At 29.7% G+C, this 18235-nt stretch overlaps 4 protein-coding genes across 5 annotated transcripts; 1 reads left to right on the top strand and 3 right to left on the bottom strand.

The window, feature by feature from the left end:
• Positions 1-591: 591 nt before the first annotated feature.
• LOC122514596 (myb-like protein P) lies at positions 592-3391 on the bottom strand. Its single transcript, XM_043631518.1, has 4 exons — positions 3373-3391; positions 2442-2669; positions 1854-2065; positions 592-1625 (listed from the first exon to the last, which is right to left on the bottom strand). Exons 1-4 carry the CDS (start codon positions 3373-3375, stop codon positions 707-709), a joined length of 1362 nt encoding a protein of 453 aa, XP_043487453.1. The 5' UTR covers positions 3376-3391; the 3' UTR covers positions 592-706.
• Positions 3392-9312: 5921 nt separating this feature from the next.
• On the top strand, positions 9313-10805 carry LOC122514630. Its single transcript, XM_043631565.1, has 6 exons — positions 9313-9316; positions 9401-9643; positions 9706-9908; positions 9983-10185; positions 10262-10478; positions 10557-10805. The coding sequence occupies exons 1-6, from the start codon at positions 9313-9315 to the stop codon at positions 10803-10805; spliced, it is 1119 nt and encodes a 372-aa protein (XP_043487500.1).
• Positions 10769-11853, bottom strand: LOC122514600 (protein ATP6V1FNB-like). The gene is made up of 3 exons (XM_043631524.1): positions 11404-11853; positions 11165-11319; positions 10769-11078 (listed from the first exon to the last, which is right to left on the bottom strand). The coding sequence occupies exons 1-3, from the start codon at positions 11596-11598 to the stop codon at positions 10862-10864; spliced, it is 567 nt and encodes a 188-aa protein (XP_043487459.1). The 5' UTR covers positions 11599-11853; the 3' UTR covers positions 10769-10861.
• A 149-nt stretch (positions 11854-12002) lies between these two features.
• Positions 12003-18138, bottom strand: LOC122514598 (mitoferrin-1). 2 transcript variants are annotated; one of them, XM_043631521.1, is made up of 6 exons: positions 17279-18138; positions 15457-15733; positions 15096-15320; positions 14794-15004; positions 14525-14714; positions 12003-12423 (listed from the first exon to the last, which is right to left on the bottom strand). In XM_043631521.1, exons 1-5 carry the CDS (start codon positions 17393-17395, stop codon positions 14525-14527), a joined length of 1020 nt encoding a protein of 339 aa, XP_043487456.1. In that variant the 5' UTR covers positions 17396-18138; the 3' UTR covers positions 12003-12423. The 2 variants fall into 2 exon arrangements, with proteins under 2 accessions (XP_043487456.1, XP_043487457.1); XM_043631522.1 differs by lacking the exon at positions 12003-12423 and adding an exon at positions 14071-14228.
• Positions 18139-18235: the final 97 nt, after the last annotated feature.

Raw genomic sequence — 18235 nt, forward strand, 5'->3', positions numbered from 1 at the left:
ATAAAAATGAAATAGGGAATAGTATATCTTGATACCGAGCCAAGATTATTAATAAATAATAGAATATTTTAACAATCACGACACGTAATCGTAACGTACAAAAGAAAAAAAAGAAAAGAAATAATTTAAAAAAATAAAATTATTCCCCACGTTCGCAATTATATACGTAAGAGAACTATTAATATTAACAATAAGTTAAATGTCAAATCAAAGAAATGTTCTTACGAAACTTTTCCTCTGCGATTATTCTTTACAATAATTAAATATTATAAAATAACGAAAATATCGTTAAATTTATAATTGCACTAGTTTTCAAATAAGTCACGCGCACACGATATGTATAAAAATAAAAGTGTCATTAAAAATTAACATAAATAAAGAAATAAATAAATAAATAAATAAATAAATAAATAAATGAAAGAATTTTGTGAAACAATTAGGAAAATTTGTTCTTCTCCCCTTTTCACATTTTCCAATCTTTTTATAATGACGTATATCATTATGTTCTTAATATTCGTTTAATAATGAAACACTTAAATATGAACGTTCATTGATATAAATTATACAATAATAAACCAGTCGAGTAAAAAACGAAAAATATTTCATACCTTTTTTCATAGACAAAAAAAAAAGTATCAATCAAACCCAAATATCTTCCAGATATTCGATCTTACAATTAGATTGAATTTGTTCTATTCGAACTAATTCACTTTCTTTCGACGTGTCGAAAATCCTGACGAAAATTACCGGTGGAATCTTTGGCGAACGTGACCTTGACCCTTTTACGCACTTGAACAACAGGATGATGTTCACAATTGATCGACGATGATCTACACTCTCTGCCGATACAAGATTGTTCATCTTCTTGTCTCTCGACTTTGAGTAATCTTTTCTGACCAACGTTAGAACTATTTCCATTGGTTACAATAGAATTATTTGTAGAACACACGTTGTAATTGATTTGTTGAGATTTAGGAAAATTCTTGTTGACCCTGTTGGAAGGGTTCGATGAAGATGACGAAGGTGGTGACGATGACGATGAAGATGACGACGATGATGACGACGACGATGACGATGACGATGACGATGAAGATGAAGATGAAGATGATGATGATGAACAAGATAAAGATGAACGAATCATATTAGTACCCAAGGTATTACTACCAATATGGTGGCCTTGAGAAATAACGTTAGAGGACTCGACGTGCTTATCAATCGAAGAACCCGACAATTCGTTCAACGATACAGCTGGTACGATCATTAACAAGTTATTCCCATTCTTATCACAGGCGCCATGATGACTGACAGGATGTTGTTGTCTCTGTTGTTGTTGTTGGCTGAGATAATGTACTCTGTATTGCAGAGTATTCTCGTTGATCTGTTGTTTCTCTTGTTTCGTTAAATTATTCGAACACTTTGTCTGATAAGAATTAGATTTTGAAATACCATTATGATTGTTATTATTATTATTATTGTTGTTGTTGTTGTTGTTGTTGTTGTTGTTGTTATTGTTGTTGTTAAAGTGTCCCTCGCATTTAACTCTGATGCCATCCTGCGTATGCAACATTCCGTTTCGATCCTGAGCGTTTTGCCATTCGAGAACGTTACTTAACAATCTTATGTATCTATAAAATAATATTACGTTAAGTAAATGAAAATGTATATATACATTTTTTGAAAGAGATAAATTTACTGAAATGTTGGTGTATAAACGATTAATCATTTATCGATTAATCATCGGATATTGTCAAAAGTTGCATGATTTTATTTATTGAAAGTGGTCGCTGATTAATTCATTGTTAATGAATAACTACTTCTTTATATATGTTTGTTTTAATGATATTTTTACTAACCGTATAGCCATCCTTAAAATTTCATTTTTAGACAACTTTTTATCAGGCGGGTGGGTAGGAACGAGCTTTCGAAGTTCGGCAAAAGCTCCGCTTACATTCTGTTGTCTCCATCGTTCACGACTGTTAGTAAATAATTTTCTAACGCCCACGTTTCCTATTCTAAGTGTGGGCGAGCCTAATTGACCGTTACCAGAAGATGGAATGCCGTCTAGCTATGAAATTATTGGCCGATTATAATACAATTTTGTAACGATAACTAATTTTTCTATGTGTGTGTGTGTTTATGTGTAATAAAATAAAAGAAAATAAAATAAAATAAAAACAAAAAAAATCAATATAAATTAAAAGAATACGAATACGAAAAACGAAATTAAAAATCCTACGATTTGAAACGTGAGGAGAAATTAAAAAAATAAAATATCGCAAAAAGATAAAACTTGATATTACAAAATATTATCTATGAATAATTATGGTATATTTTTCTCATAAATATCCTATAATTGGAAGCGAAGCAACAAAAATAAATAAATAAAATTTGACATAAAAAAAAAAAACAAAATAATGAAATGGTGTATCTATCTTTCTCACGGAATTAGCTCGATCTCTACGACGTCTTCCCTGTTCTTCTTCTTCGTCGGTGTCGTGGGAATAAAATTCATCAGAAAGGGTTGCTTCTTCCTCGGTATCTCTTGGTGTACCCGGCGAATCCCCTGGCTCTTCGACAAGTTCTCCTTCGCCTGATAAAAATGATTCAGCAGGAGAACCATTGTCAGTTTCCGTTGTTCCACCGTTACACCCGTTGTACGTTAACATCGGCTGAAAATTAACAACCCTTTTCTTATTCGTCTACATTGTTTCGCAAGATAATTATCATCTATGTTTAATTAAATTTTCATTCAATTTTAATGAAAGATCACGCAAACATTACGATTTATATCTTTTTGTTTTTTCTTTTTTTTTTATTCATATTATTTTCCTTAGAAAGGTCTATAACTGCTCGGTTACTTTTCAATTACGTATTTAAACGCATACGAGTATGTTTTTAATTAATAATTAATTTATTAATACGCAAAGTTAAATATTCGATGATATGAAATTGTGGATACACGTTAAATCATCATTTTCCTGATCTAATATTATATCGTATGAAGTAGCAAAAATTAGGCCGTATAAAATTAATTTCTCTTCTGTGTGTGTATGTGTGTGTATGTGTGTTGCTAATTAAAACATTGATAAATAAATGTAAAAGCAACGTTAATTATTTCTTAAATATTAGATTAAAACGTCATTACTTGGACACGATCACCCACACGAATATTTCGAACGATAAGATTAGAAAATGAACGAGAATAATTCAAATTGAAGAAACTTATAATACTATTTTAAAATATATACCGAAAATAATACACACACACACACACTCACGTATACGTATAGATACTTATTAATAAAAAAATCCCTTAAAATCATCTCTCACGTCTGTTAAAACATACAAAATCAAAAAGAAATAATATCTTACCATATCGAATTAATAAAATCCTTGGTTAAAAAAGAAAGAAAAGAAAAGAAAAGAAAAGAAAAGAAAAAAAAAGTAACGCCGAGATAAAATTAAGAATAATTTTTCCAACCAACACAATAACCCCCCCTACCCATCCAAAATATATTTTATTAATTATTCCAGTATTATTTTATGATCACCACTGTCTAATATATAACATCAATCACTATAGTTATTCGATCCGAATAGGTGAAACGAAACGATTAGACTAATAGAAAGTGTGTGACACTCTGGTGTAACAGAGCAACCTCAGACCCTTTTGGTAAAATGAAATTTTGTGTGGAAGGGCGGAGTTCTCTCTCTCTCTCTCATACACACACACTCACATATTCACTCACACAAACATAGTATCTTTCTCTATTTGTCTGTAAAATGATGAGCATGGGTGGAGCTCGTGTTTGGACCAGCCCATATCGTTCGCACACGCGTCCAACCAGCCTCCCACTTTCGGTCCACCACCGGATCTCGTTTTAAATGGTGCTGCTGGTGCTGGTGCTGGTGCTGGTGCTGCTACTGAGAAAAGAGAATCCGCGAAAGGGAACATGTGACGTGATAAGAGAGACATTTCTCTCTCTCCTAGGCTTTTCTCCCTCGTCCAATCAAATCGGACGCAGTTATACGTTGCTTAGTTTATTATTAAATCTTTTCTTTTCTTTTTCTTTTTATTTTTCTTTTTTTGATAAACGTCACAACGTTTCGTTCACCCGTGTTCTTTTTATTCTTCTACTTCTACTTATATTCTTCTTCTTCTTCTTCTTATTATTCGTTTTATATTTTTTTTTATTTTTTAATCGAACGACGAAAAATAATAATAACAGGTATGTAACGTTTAATACAATGTGATGTAGTTTAATTGAAATAATTCTAAATATTAATAGAGTGCATTGAAGTATTAAGGGGTTATACGCAGTTGCGAGGCTCGAAAAAGACGTATTTTCATGAATTTTTTCTAGAAACAGTTTTTATTTCTCAAAAAAAATTGTTGGTAATTCAAATAGAGTGAACTTTTGAGAATACAATAGCGCGTCGATTATGTCAAAATATTAATCTGCACTGCTCCTGTAGATGATTTCCTGAACGTCCTCTAAAAAAAGACGTTTGGCGGTGATCTTCATTTTGGCGGTTTGGATTATTGAAATTAAAAAATATGGTGGATTCTTTTAAAGGATAGATTAATGCAGGTATTAAAACCAAGGAATAATAAAAATTTTGATTTTTGACAAAATGGCGTCTATTTGAAAAAAAGTTGTTGTTTTTGACTAAAATTTTCGCTCTAAATTGTTACAAAAAAATAGTAATAAATTTTTTAAAAATTATTCCTTATACTTAATACCTGAGGAATATATCTAAGAAGATTGTGTAAAAATTTGAAACCGATCGGTTAAGCCGTTTTTGAAAAATCGAGATCACCGACTTTGAAAATACCGTTTTGAGAAAAACGCGTTTAAAGTTTCAAAGAGACGTTTACACATAGTTAAAAATTTTTGTTTGCAGCTTACATGAAGTGAAGAATATTTGTCGGATCGATTTGAAATTTTCAGAGAATATACTTAAATATATGTACATTCCGAAAATGAAAAACAAAAAAAAATCGATTTTTTGAAAATCCTAACTGCGTATAACCCCTTAATAAAATTAGTTCCTATTCTTCTTCTTCTTCTTTTTCTTATTCGTTTTCTCTTTTTTTTTTCTCTAAAGAAAAAATTCAACGACGAAAAATAATAACTGGTATGTAATGTTTAAACCAATATATATACGTTTGACTCCGCCCTTCCACGTTTATACGCGATTAAAAGTATTCGTAGAGAACAATACTGTGTTCGATATACCTTAAATAATTATTAATTAATCGAAGGAAATGTGTATTGTTGTTTGAAAACACCGAATATATGATCGGAGTACCGTCTTCCTCGAAATTCACCTTCAGACTGGCACGTTGTTGTTATTTATGCGAATGTTCTTTTATTATATATTTTAGATATTTTATTATTTACGAACGAGTTTCAAAGTATGATATCTTTTAAAAGAATAAGTCTCGCAACGTTAATCTAATTTAAGCTTATCTGCAACGTTCATATTATCGTTCAGAAAAAAAAAAAAAGAAAAAGGAAAAAAGTTAACTGTTCTTCTCCACCTCTTCCTGTTGTTTCTATAATTTTTTTTTTGGAAATACACGTGCATTCAAGATGTGTCTCTCATATGCGTGAGTAGGCGTGCGTTCGACGAAAAAGAGAGAGAAAAAAAAAAAAAAAAAAAGAATAGAAAAACAGTCGACGTATTCTAATCTAATCGTTATCGCGTACATTCATACTGATTCCTCTATTTGAAATAAATATATTTTATTTGAAATTGTATTATTATATTCAATGATCAATCGTTCAGGTTTTCGTTAAATCTCAAAATATTATTATTTATTATATTTTAAAGATAATAAAAAAAAATAAAAAGAAAGAATAGAAAAACAGTCGACGTATTCTAATCTAATCGTTATCGCGTACATTCATACTGATTCCTCTATTTGAAATAAATATATTTTATTTGAAATTGTATTATTATATTCAATGATCAATCGTTCAGGTTTTCGTTAAATCTCAAAATATTATTATTTATTATATTTTAAAAGATAAAAAAAAAAAAAAAAAAGAAGAAAAAGAAATAACAAAAAGAAAACGTTCCGCTTTAACGCGAATTCTGCTCCCACGCAGATTGGCCTAACCGTATGTAGTAATAGCGCTCGAATGAGCGCTATACACGCATCATCGAAAAAGATGGGTATCATTTAATCGGGGGGATTCAACGCGAGGACAGTTAGAATTTATCCTAGCGTAAAAACTATGATCATCACCCTTACTAACTAAACTCATGGTGGTAAAGCAATCAAACTTTGTCGTGGTAGCCACTTGCTCAGAAATCAAAAAGGGTCCTACGATTTCTCTCGGCCCTTCTCACACCCCTTCCCCCTTCCCTTTTCCCCTTTCCACCCCATCTCACCTACCCCTTAATGTATATTAATCAAGGATCCTCTTGTATTTTTTTTTACGTAGTTTACACATTGACTTCCTCCTCGAGGGATTTGGCTAATAGAAATTTAATTGTTTCGTAAAGATCTTTCCTTCTTGAGTAGATAAAAAAAGAAAGGAAAGAAGGAAGGAAGGAAGGAAGGAAGATAACAAAAATTGATTCGAATTAATTATAACAAGTGTCTCGTTTAGGATGAGACGATTAGTCGAAAAATTCGATTAAAACAAACAAAAATATAAATATAATGTAAATATGTGTGCACATATGTATCTATGTTAGAAATAATATTTATATATATACAATTTTATATTGATTTGGAATGAAATTTAATATACTAACCCATAAAAAAAAGTCAACTAGAGTCAACGTATCGTATCAAAGTTTCGTATCCCCCGTCCCCCTCTCCCACTCTCACAACCCCTGAAAAAATAAGATCATTTTAAAGTCATTTAAATCCCAATGAATTATTTAATAGTACTAATAGAGGACCGCGGTTTCATTGATAACGTAATGCACTGATCTGAAAATAATTCAAGACGTACGTTCGGCACGTGCGTGTGTCGGGTGATCGTCCAAAGGCGTCGCGTGTGACGATGAAAATAAATAAAAAAAAATCCCCCATAAGGGGGGCTTTGAACCTCCTTCCTTTATTATTATTTTTTTTTTTTAACTATACTTTGTCAAAAACCTATTCGAGTGGATCCTTGATACGATACAAATTGATTGCCACATCGAAAAAAAAAAATATAATATTAAGTATAATATAATATTAAATATAGTATTATTAATATATATAAAAATAAAATAAAATATATATATATATATATTAAGAAAAATATAAATAAGTAAGACTCGTATTAATTTTTATATAGAAATAAATGAATATATAAAATAATTCTACTCTATCCTTTGACAAGGTGTCCCATAAGATTCATACGCACACAAATAAACGTAGTTTCTAAAATTTTAATCTTCTTCCAGATCACACAGCGTTTCTATTCGAATCTAAAACAAAAAGAAATTACATATAGGTGTCTGGAAAAAGTATCAATGCGAACGATAAAATATGTTCTTCCCTTTTGAAAAAAAAAAAAAAGAATCCACCCTACGTGCTTTTCACAGCCGACGGGGGTTGAACTATTTTGTAGCGGTTTCCCACAGGGCTGCGTTTAACTTGTGGCTCAATTGAACGCGTGACAATGAATAAAATTCGTAGCATTAATGTCGCGTTGCTTATCGAATGCTATTACATTTTTTTTTTTCTACGAACGACTGATGATCGACATTAGTACGTTTCTCAACTATTTTTACGTTTGGTCGAGGGAAAATATACTGAAACTTCATTTTCAAAAGGGCGTGTACATCTACGAAAAATAGAAATAACAAAATATAAAGTACTATCGTTATAAACGAGACATTAAATCACTGTGATCGTGATTTATGATACTAACAACGGGTCTACATTTGTCCATATACACGGTGGATCAATTATTTTCGATTTAAATATAAAACTATTCTTTTACATGCATAAATTGTTCACATAACAAATCGTGAATTGTCGATAATTATGAATAGAAGAATAAGATGAAAGATGATAAAAGAATAATCATGATTAGGTATGAAGTGAAAATCCTTGGAACGTGATTTCCTCGGAAAATCGAGTTTGTACATAGGAGGAAAATTCTAGGAAATAAGGGCGTGTCGATAGAAAAGAGGCGTGTCCCAGTTGGTTTGCGCAGTGTCCCATGAACATCGGTGTGCGTTCGAACAGAATCCCCATACTGCTGGTATGGATTGCACCAAGAAGAGAGAAGGATGGAAGATAGAGATAGTAGATCCCGAGCAAGAGGGGTATAAGGGTGAAATCAATTTTCGTTATCGTCGTCAACCAGACACCCTATATTAATTCCGTTAGCTGGTGTTTGCCTTTTCATGTGTGCCCCTCTCTCTTACAACCAACGAATACAGGCCTTAGCTACTTCGAATAGAGATTTGAAAGATAATAACAATTATTGTTATTATTATTACTGATTGTTATACTACCTAAAATAATAATAATAATAATAATAATTATAATAATTATAATAGTCATACTAATAGTAAAAAACACGGCTAAGTTTATAGATAAAACTTATCCTCAATTCGTTTATACTCAAAATTACTCCTTTAATTCACAATACTTCAAGAGCACGTGTAATTTCGTAACACCGATTCTACACTCAATGCATATCGGTAAAAATGAATGAAAATATTAATGATAAAATAATGAATTTAATATTATTCCTATTTGTAAGCTGTTTCTTATTAATTTCTTATTTTTTTTAAAATTCAAATTCAAATTAGCAAACGGCAGCCATTTTTCTTTTACCTGATGTGTCATCGGGGCGCGAAATTCAAATTGAATTCTCGATGAATTTTGTTATCATAGACGATTGATAGAAACTTTTCTGCAATCTTCCTTATCTTCAGTGATTATTTTGAACTAGTACGTACGATAGGAAAAAGAAGGAAACGTTTATAATTATTAAATCATATTACGATAACTCTGTATTTATAATTATGCAATTAATTGATTCTCGATATTTTATCATCTTTTATCATCTTTTTTTCAACTAACTTTATTCGTCGATGTAATTCTTATCTTATGGAAAAACATTTTTAATCTTATTTAATCTTATATTAATTAATATAATTAAATATTTAAATATATAAATATTTGTTTCAATTAATTTTTCATTATGTATCGTTGATATTTGTTCCTGCTTGAATAACAAATAAAAGTGTTTTTTATAGATTTAGTTTTGTTTGCTTAAAAAACATTTGAATGTTATATGTAAAAAATTACAGATAAATAGAAAAATTCACAAAAAAACTAAAACTATGAGTGAGTTATATTAATAACTGTACATAAGTAAATATTAACATTATTTCTAAAATAATTATCATTTGTATTTAATAATCACACAAGATTCCATACAAGAGGAAATTCCAACACAAACGGAAGTCAATCTTCGCCTTGGCTTACCATTAGCTGAAACATTATTTGTCTATGATCATGATGAAATAAAAAAATTGTTAGGATTATCACCACCGTTGAAATCTATATCTGGAGATCTCTGGATTTCACCAAGTGCACAAATGAACAAAAAAGTTTTAAGCTTACCGGAAAATAATAACATAATTAAAGAATGTTCACACTTAGGAATACTTGGTAATAGTAAAACTGTTAGATGTTATTAAAATGAACATACTCTGTGTAAAATAAATAATCAGCCTTAGGAAAAGATTTGCTGAATAAATTAAAAATAGAAATTGAATCTAACGTAAAGAAAGATTTTGAAAATCAGTTAATCGATCAAAAATATTTATACGAAGCTGAAAAGCGTCATGCAATTAAAATGAATACGAAAGAAATCCATACGATATGGCAAAAATATCTTAATACCATAGAATATGATATGCGTAAAGTATTACAGGTGAACAATTTCAATTTCTGTATATGTTAATGAATAATATATCTAATAGAATAATACGATGACTCTACTAACAGATTGAACTTGCAAAAGTTATTTTTAAATGTAATAAAGAAATACAAAAAGCAGTGATACAACAACGCATTGACATGACGCAACATATGTTGAGCAAAATACGTAAAGAAATGTCTTACATGGTGGACGATCTTTACAAAGAATTTGAGCAAACTCGCAGATTACATATAGAAAATATAATAGCGGATGTTAATGAGATTTTAAGGTATTTTTACCAAGATTCATCTATTATCCTTCTTAATAGTAAACCTTAATTTCTCTATTTATTTTTCCTAACATAGGAAGGAACGTATAAAAAACAATAAAAAAATCGAAAAGCTAAAAAAGGAAAAAACAGAATCGTTACATGCTCAAAAAGCAAAACTTGAAACTAAAAACGTAGCTAATATCATGTATTTGCTTTGCCTTGAGAAATTACGTTCTAATTTAGAAAAACAGAAAATACAAAATCACTTTGAGGTACATCGAACTGATACATATTTAATTTTGCTAGCAAAAATAGTATTATCTATTTAAATATTTGTTTATTTTTAGAAGAAACTCTGTAATTTGCAAAATCTTACTTCGAATTTAAAGAAAATGTTAAGTACAGCCGAAGAAACTATTGAAACATATCAAAACGATAATAAATTGTTAAAAAACAAATTTGATAATATTAATCAAGAATTTCATAAGTTTGTAGCTTTTGTATTTAATACTGTACCAAAGCAAGCAGAGTTTGTATTACCTTTGGAATCTGTTTGTTCGCAACAAATGAATAAGACTTTGAATGAAAAACTGAATAGATATAATGCTATTTGTCAAAATGCACTGGTTGAAAAATAAAATTGATAATTATTGAATATTAGAATAAAATTAATAGTACTCAATAAGTCAATAAATCATTGAAAATTTTTTGGATTAGTTGTTTGGCAATTTTGATACCAGTCTGGGTCTCGTTGTAGACAAGATGCGGTCCGCTGATAAAATTGAGCCTGCATAACTGATTTTGCAGCAAATTTACTAGGGAGAGGTAAATTATAATCTTTAAGACGCCATCCATAAAGCCAACTCGTACAATCAGGAAAATAAAAACGATCTTCTGGTAATTTCTGTAATCTAGAAAAATCAAACTACTTTTTTAATCGTTCTATCAAACATTAGCCGATATAAATAATAAGATACTCATTGATCTATTAATTAACCTTTTATGAAAATAATTATCTCTGGAAATAAAACTTTCAATTCCTTTTTCATAAAGAATAGCACGTATTTCTGGTTCAATTGGTTTCATTATATTGAGATTCACAGAACCATCGATATTAGGTGGCCTCCATGTCGGCATGTATTTTTTACTTATCTGTAATAATGGCAAAGTACAAATGTAAATTACAATTATACAAATGTACATAATCTTTGTATAAAAGATCAATCGATACAAAACTTTTAGCTCAATCTTATTATCTTTTTTCGGTGATTTTTTTTCTAGACTTTTTATTTTAATTCGTGCTGTATTCTTTGTAGTAATACCTAAATTATCTATTAGTTTTTGTTGATTTTTTAAAAACCATTTCATTCGTAAGAATTCTTCTTTCCTGTAATTCTCTCTGTGAAATAACTGACATCGATTGTCGCACATATTGTTAAATATTTTTCTATCAAATTATTTTCATATTAAATTTATGTATATATATAGAGAGAGAGATCTCTCTCTTATGTAAGAAATTTCATTAGTATAAATATTTATAAAAGTGCAATTTAAAATACGATTATGTCAAACTAAACTAATCTACTATACATGTTTAAAGCATATTCATAGTATTGCGATGCTCTGATGTTTTTCATTCTTATATCAAATTATTTACTATTAACATAAGGAATGAGGAACCGATAGAAAATATTTTTATACAAACGTATACTTTGTAGAATAATATATTTACACTGTTAGAGAATTAATATTTTGTTGCTGTATATTAATCAAATTGTGTACTTGTAAATTAACATTTTGTTCATTTATGTTAATTAATAATACCAATGGTGATATATACTCTATATACACTTTTTTTTAATAATAAACCGTCAACTTTATATAGATGCCAAATGTTCATTTTAAATTAATTTCAAAATATATATATATATATATTCCAAGTAATTTTTACTCGCTACACTGACCAAAAATTGTATCGTTGATAATTAAAAGTTGTCAAGACAAATAATACAAAAAACGTACCAAAAGAATTTACTCGATGTTACAACACTTGGTTCGATTGATCTTGATTATTGTTCTATAAAATATATTTTGAATATCACTAGAGTTACTTACATTATTCGCCCAAATATTTTACTTTAAGTGTATACACACGTATATACACTTAAAACGTTGTGCATAACACACGTAAGTTTAGATGCACGTACAAAAGAAATTTTAAAAAGAAACTTTTTTCCTGTTGTAATACAATAAATTCTGTAAAATAAAATCCTTTAGTAGTACTTAAAAAAGAATACAAATAAATGATGCGATATCGAAGTTTATCTCTTTAACTGACTTTGATAATTAATGAACAGAAGATATATATGTATATGTATATATATATATCTTCCAACTGAGCCTCGTTACAAACTGAGTCGCATGAAATATGACTATCGCTTTGAAATATAAACTAAATATGAATATGTTATGGTTGTAAATACGCGCCAGGAAAAGAATACAGCAATATTTTGTATTATTGCGCTCTGTCTGTACTTCAGCATTGCTAGATGGTATTTCCATTTTTCTATATTTGACAGTATTTCCGAACATCAAGTGGCCTAATTGATAACAATGCATAATAGTATTGTGCTCTATATTAGATACGTATGGCGTGAAATATGAGTTTCCACATGATATTACTCCCTCTCAAAGTCAACATCAAATGACCCAGTAATCACAGCCATAGGAAGCAATATTGCGCTATATTTCAGGATTTATATGCATATACTGATTGATTTATATTACATCTGACTAAGGAGCATTTTATATCATTTGTACTTGGATAATCAAGATGAAACATATATAATGCTATACAACTAACAATTCCTCTGCTCCTATACTGTCCTTTTATGCTGTACACACACACACACTTAATGTTATTAATGTATTACTTATCTACACTCGCCTATAAAATAACCAATTTACAACACTCCTAATTGGTCTAGGTTTTAATGTAGCAAAGCGTTTTATTGACAATTTGAATGCAAGTTATTCATTATAACTGTCGAGTGTTCATTTCAGAAACAAATTAATTAACTTTGTTCTTAAAAAAACATCATTTTAATCATTGGTTAATAATAATATCGTTAAGAATAAAGTATCGCGTTATTTTACGAAAAAATTTAACAAAAAAGAAAAAAAGGTAATGTAATACCTTGCTTGTAATTCTAGTCTGGTAACGTAAAGTTATATTGTCTATAAAAATTTACTTATCTATTTCAAATTTTGAACACTATGCGTATCATTTTATTTTTTAAGGATTTCCTTGCATCCACTCCATCATCGCTTTTTTCTTAAAATTGTTAAGTTTATATATATATTACAGTTTTAATATAGGCTGCGATCTTACATATACATTAAATGTATGCTTTAATTAACTATTCAAGTGGAGTATGTGCATTTTGATAATCTATTATTTATGCTAAATATTAATTAAAGAATTTAACTTTTTTTGTTTACTAAAAACGCTTTACCTCTAATTTCTTTAAAATAAGTTAAATCATTTAACTTAATACAATAACTACCCAAAGTAAGTAGTACTTTTCCCGAAAGACGTATAATGTACATTGCATAATGTACATTGCATAATTTACATTTTATAAATAATAAACGAAATAACGAATAATGTAATAATAAAAAGAATTAATGAGGTTAGTTATATATACACAGAATAAAATTCTAAAATCAATTCAACTTATTCCATGAATAATTAGTATATAAAATTCAAGATTAATACTCCATCTGAACAGTAGAATAATAGAAGAAATACAACTCTTTATATCTTTTATACAAATAGTATGGCAGCCAGAAACATAATATTTATCAAAACATTTCGTAGATTATTATCGTTATAAAGTGTAATAATATTACTAGAGTTTAATGCACGGTGTTCAAAATATTTAAAAAGTTCCAATCCAAGTTTCTGCTTTAGATAAAACAAATAATGTAATCTTCGAGGACAGTCAACTGTTGCAAATTTTGAATCCATTCGACTTACAATTAGAAGTGAATAACAATTGCTAAAAAATAATAATTAATAATTTGTGTTTATCTGTTAGTACATGTTAATAAGAATTCAGTAATATCATTTTTGTTTTAGTAGAGTCTGTTCACTTTGACTTAGTAATATTTTATATGTCAGTTTTCAGTCCATGTTGATAGTGATAAACACATAATAATGCGTTAATGACAAGTGATTTCATAATATACTATTTACTAATAATAAACTCTTGAAATATATAAAAATGGGCTCTCATTTGGCCTTATTTGAACAGTTTATCAATATAAACAGTTGTTTTTGTATTTTCAAACATACCTAACTTCTCGCTTTTATTAATACACCAGTGTGAGCATTATTCTGAAAGTATAATCCTGTTCCTTGGAAACTACTACTTCTGGAGGTAGAGAGTTGACTTTGATTTAAACCACCTAAGGAATTTTCATCCACGTCTTTGCTAAGTCCATCTTCTTGTTTGCTTCGTAATATATACTTAAAAAATTCGTATCTGAACAAGAACAGAATTAACATAACATTTAAATATCTTTTATATCAATTACATGGAAATAAATAAATAATTCTCTTACGTCGTCCAACAAATAGCAGTGGCTGGCATTTGATAAAGAACACGAGCATTCATCCCACGACAAAATCCTTTTACTCCTCCCAACCTGTAAACTTCTTTAACAGCATCAATCATACCTTTTGCTTTTACACCATCTTGTTGTGTATTCAATAATGTCTTACAAACATCTAACGGCGTTGTCAACCCAGCTGCTATAGCTCCAGCCATAGCACCTGTTATTGAATATACAAATTAATATTGTCTAAGATATATATATAAAAATTAGATAAATAACAAAATATATATATATATATACACACATACCAGAAATCATATGTGCTTGTGGATTATAAGAATGATTTGGATTTGTCAAAGATTGTGCTAACTCATAAGACATAAAATGAATGCTTTGGAAAGGCACGTTCATAGCCAGCTGAGTCGTGTAACTTCTGTAGAACGCACGTATACCTTCTCTTTTATATACAAGTTTTATACAGCTGATAACATTTCTATAAGGAGAATTATACATTTGCAACCGTTGTTTAATCACTGTAACAAGTATAATGAGAATAATTAAGTATAATAGAGCATGTTAGGTAAATTATCTCATTCTATATAGACAATAAAAAAAAGCATGTGCATACACAGGCACGCTTAGGCTTATATATAGGCATATATATCTAACCTTCAGCTGGATTCATAACACCATCATGAAGAATTGTTGATACACAACCAGCTGCACCGTATACGAAATGATTAAATTGTGGCTTAGCGCTCATAAATTTATCTTTTAAAAATTCATAGCAAGAAAAGTATAAAGCATGTGCTGGTCCAGCTCCAGCAACCACTGCTCCCATTCCTCGAAATGGCCTTAACAAACCCTCATTTCGCATCATTTGGAGGAGTACGTTTCCTACTCCTCCTCCTCCGCCTGGGCCTGGAATCAATGCCTGCATTCTGGTCTAAAAAATATTCATTTATTATGAATACATTTCTATATTAATTTTTCAAATTATACATTAAAAATAAATATATTCATCTGTTTAAAAAGCGATGTAATAAAAATCACAAATTAAGATTTTTTGATTTAAATTAAAATTTCAAGATAACGTAGCCGTATACACAGATAATACTTAATGACTGAAGAGTTTTAAATAACATGACTGGCAGATACGTGCAAGTAATAGTTATCAATCCTTGATTCAAAGAATAAAGCATTTTACAAATTTCTCTTCGTCGTATGTTAAATATTGTAATTCTCTTTAACTAATTTCAAATTAAATATCATTGATAAAAATATATCAGTGGAATTTTTTTAAATAAATAGAAAAATATAATCAAATAAAAGCACAATGTTTGTCAAAGAGAAGTACAATACCTATTATAACCTATTTGTTATGAGCAATAACAATGATCAGCATTAACGTAGAATTTAACCTACATAACAATCCTGTGTTTTTTAAACGATAACTAATTTCATACATTATTATTAATGAATGTTATTTTCAATATTATCACTGATGGTTAAACAAACTGAAGCAGAGTTTGTAAGCTGAAAATCAGATCAGAAATAGATCTACTGCAATAAACTGACAGGCTATGTTACATAATGATTACTGGGTTGATAGACCCTCAATGAAATTCTTATATATCTTATCGTTATAATTTATCATTCAAAATTACCTATATACGTAATTCTACATAGATATTTTATACAATTAGACAAATTAAAATAAGTGGCTTGAATTATGTAAAATATAAAAACATATGTAAATAACTTTGATTAACATATTAGATCCCACTTAATTCTAAGTTAAAATATATGCAATTTAACTAAATCATTATATTTATGCTTATATGTTATTTGTTTACAAACAAAAAGAAGATAATAGACTTTGAATTCTTAATATTTGTTAGATCTTCGACGTTGAAAGCAAATAATAGATTACATCAAAATAATATATAATCGAATTTGCAATCGAATAATGTTAATTATAACTTTATATGCAAGATAAAGAAGAGATCGAAAAAAGTTTTCTTTTACCTTACATAATCTACTAGACAATAAGAATTTTAAAAACGGTAATTCAAATTACAATGCATACATCCATGCATAATATTTTTCTTTTATGACAATAAATTTCTGCAAAATAAAAAGATATGAGAAAGTTTACTTTGTAAGGCGTCTAATGGAATGTTTTATCATATTTAAATAATGATAACATTGGAAACGTTTAAAGCACGTTCCAAGAAAATATGGAGTAGAACGTTATGAAAAAACACATGTCTGCATGACGATCTTCGTTACAATTATTTTTTCAGTTAAATACGATTATAATAAAGATAAATGCCTATGAATAATCAAAAGTCCTTTAAGTTATCTTTTCTCAATTAATCTTCTTGCATGACAAGTATCGAAAGCCGAGATAGAAGTGCATACATTGAGGTTATGTAAAAGATAGTCTCTAAGAGGGAAAAAACGTGGAGCAAATATACGACTACTTTACCTTGACACTGTCAACTGGATACATGATGCAATGTTCCATGATCCCAGCAAAAGCACCGGCCGTCATGTTAACACCCACTGATGTAGTGGGCAAGCTTTCGTAATCTTCAATATTCATATTCTTAAAATGCAAATACCCAACCGCGATGGTCTTTCCTGGGCTTTTCGCTCGTGCCGCGGTATTACCGCACTATCCACTGAACCTACTCTCCCTCACCGTCTCTTTTCTTCTCTCTTCTCTCTCTCGCCCTCTCTTTCTCTCTCCCTCTCTCCCCCTCTCACTCTTTATCTTTCTCTCTCTCTTACACACTCTCTCTTATACTCTTTCTTACGCGCAAATTCCTTCTCTCGTACATACACTCTGTTAATACTTGTTTTCTTTGTCTCGTTCTTGCTCGCTCTAACAATAAGATTTACAACGAGAAACGAATTGAGTTTTCCATAGTAACACTATACACACAAAGAGATCGTTTAAACCTTGAAAAACGTGGACACTTTTCGCGCGTTATCTTGCGCTCATCCTGCTTATAGTTGGCCTTGCCATTGTCGGCTCCGTGAGGGGAAAAAACGAAGATAATAGGTCGTATAAAATTGTCGATAAATTAAATAATTTATTCGTACACTCGTATTCGTTGATCGTATCTTAATGAGGCCACGTCAAAATCGAAAAGGCTACTCTACTCTTGAATATTCGAATTCGTAACGTTACAATTCCTTCTTCGCGCATCGAAATCGCATAAAAATCTACAATGCATCCAATAAATCAAGATAAATGTATGATAAGAAAAGAGAAACGTATTTCTACGAAAATTATTCGCAAAAAGCCGATAGATCTAATGCTGCTCTACCTCCTTCGTTACACTCAAGACGATCGTAAATGATCGCTAATCGTTAAGTTAGTGAGGTTAGGTACGAGCACGTGCCGCGCATGCGTCGTGCTCAACCACGTGGTCGTGAC

The sequence above is a fragment of the Polistes fuscatus genome, unplaced genomic scaffold, assembly GCF_010416935.1.
Source record: "Polistes fuscatus isolate 324 unplaced genomic scaffold, CU_Pfus_HIC Scaffold15, whole genome shotgun sequence".
In the NCBI taxonomy this organism is placed as follows: domain Eukaryota; kingdom Metazoa; phylum Arthropoda; class Insecta; order Hymenoptera; family Vespidae; genus Polistes; species Polistes fuscatus.

What these genes read in the sequence shown, in the direction of transcription:
- LOC122514630 (XM_043631565.1), top strand. An exon ending in GATGTTAATGAGATTTTAAG is followed by an intron (nt 10,186 to 10,261) that starts GTATTTTTACCA and finishes TTCCTAACATAG; the next exon opens with GAAGGAACGTATAAAAAACA. An exon ending in ATTTAATTTTGCTAGCAAAA is followed by an intron (nt 10,479 to 10,556) that starts ATAGTATTATCT and finishes TCGAATTTAAAG; the next exon opens with AAAATGTTAAGTACAGCCGA.
- LOC122514598 (XM_043631521.1), bottom strand. Translation starts at nt 17,395, where the DNA reads ATGAATATTGAAGATTACGAAAGCTTGCCCACTACATCAGTGGGTGTT. An exon ending in TGTTATGAATCCAGCTGAAG is followed by an intron (nt 15,321 to 15,456) that starts GTTAGATATATA and finishes TACTTGTTACAG; the next exon opens with TGATTAAACAACGGTTGCAA. An exon ending in ACTGCTATTTGTTGGACGAC is followed by an intron (nt 14,715 to 14,793) that starts GTAAGAGAATTA and finishes GTTCTTGTTCAG; the next exon opens with ATACGAATTTTTTAAGTATA.
- LOC122514600 (XM_043631524.1), bottom strand. Translation starts at nt 11,598, where the DNA reads ATGTGCGACAATCGATGTCAGTTATTTCACAGAGAGAATTACAGGAAA. An exon ending in ATAATAAGATTGAGCTAAAA is followed by an intron (nt 11,320 to 11,403) that starts GTTTTGTATCGA and finishes CCATTATTACAG; the next exon opens with ATAAGTAAAAAATACATGCC. An exon ending in GATAATTATTTTCATAAAAG is followed by an intron (nt 11,079 to 11,164) that starts GTTAATTAATAG and finishes TGATTTTTCTAG; the next exon opens with ATTACAGAAATTACCAGAAG.
- LOC122514596 (XM_043631518.1), bottom strand. An exon ending in GTAGAGATCGAGCTAATTCC is followed by an intron (nt 2,066 to 2,441) that starts GTGAGAAAGATA and finishes ATAATTTCATAG; the next exon opens with CTAGACGGCATTCCATCTTC. An exon ending in ATTTTAAGGATGGCTATACG is followed by an intron (nt 1,626 to 1,853) that starts GTTAGTAAAAAT and finishes ATTATTTTATAG; the next exon opens with ATACATAAGATTGTTAAGTA.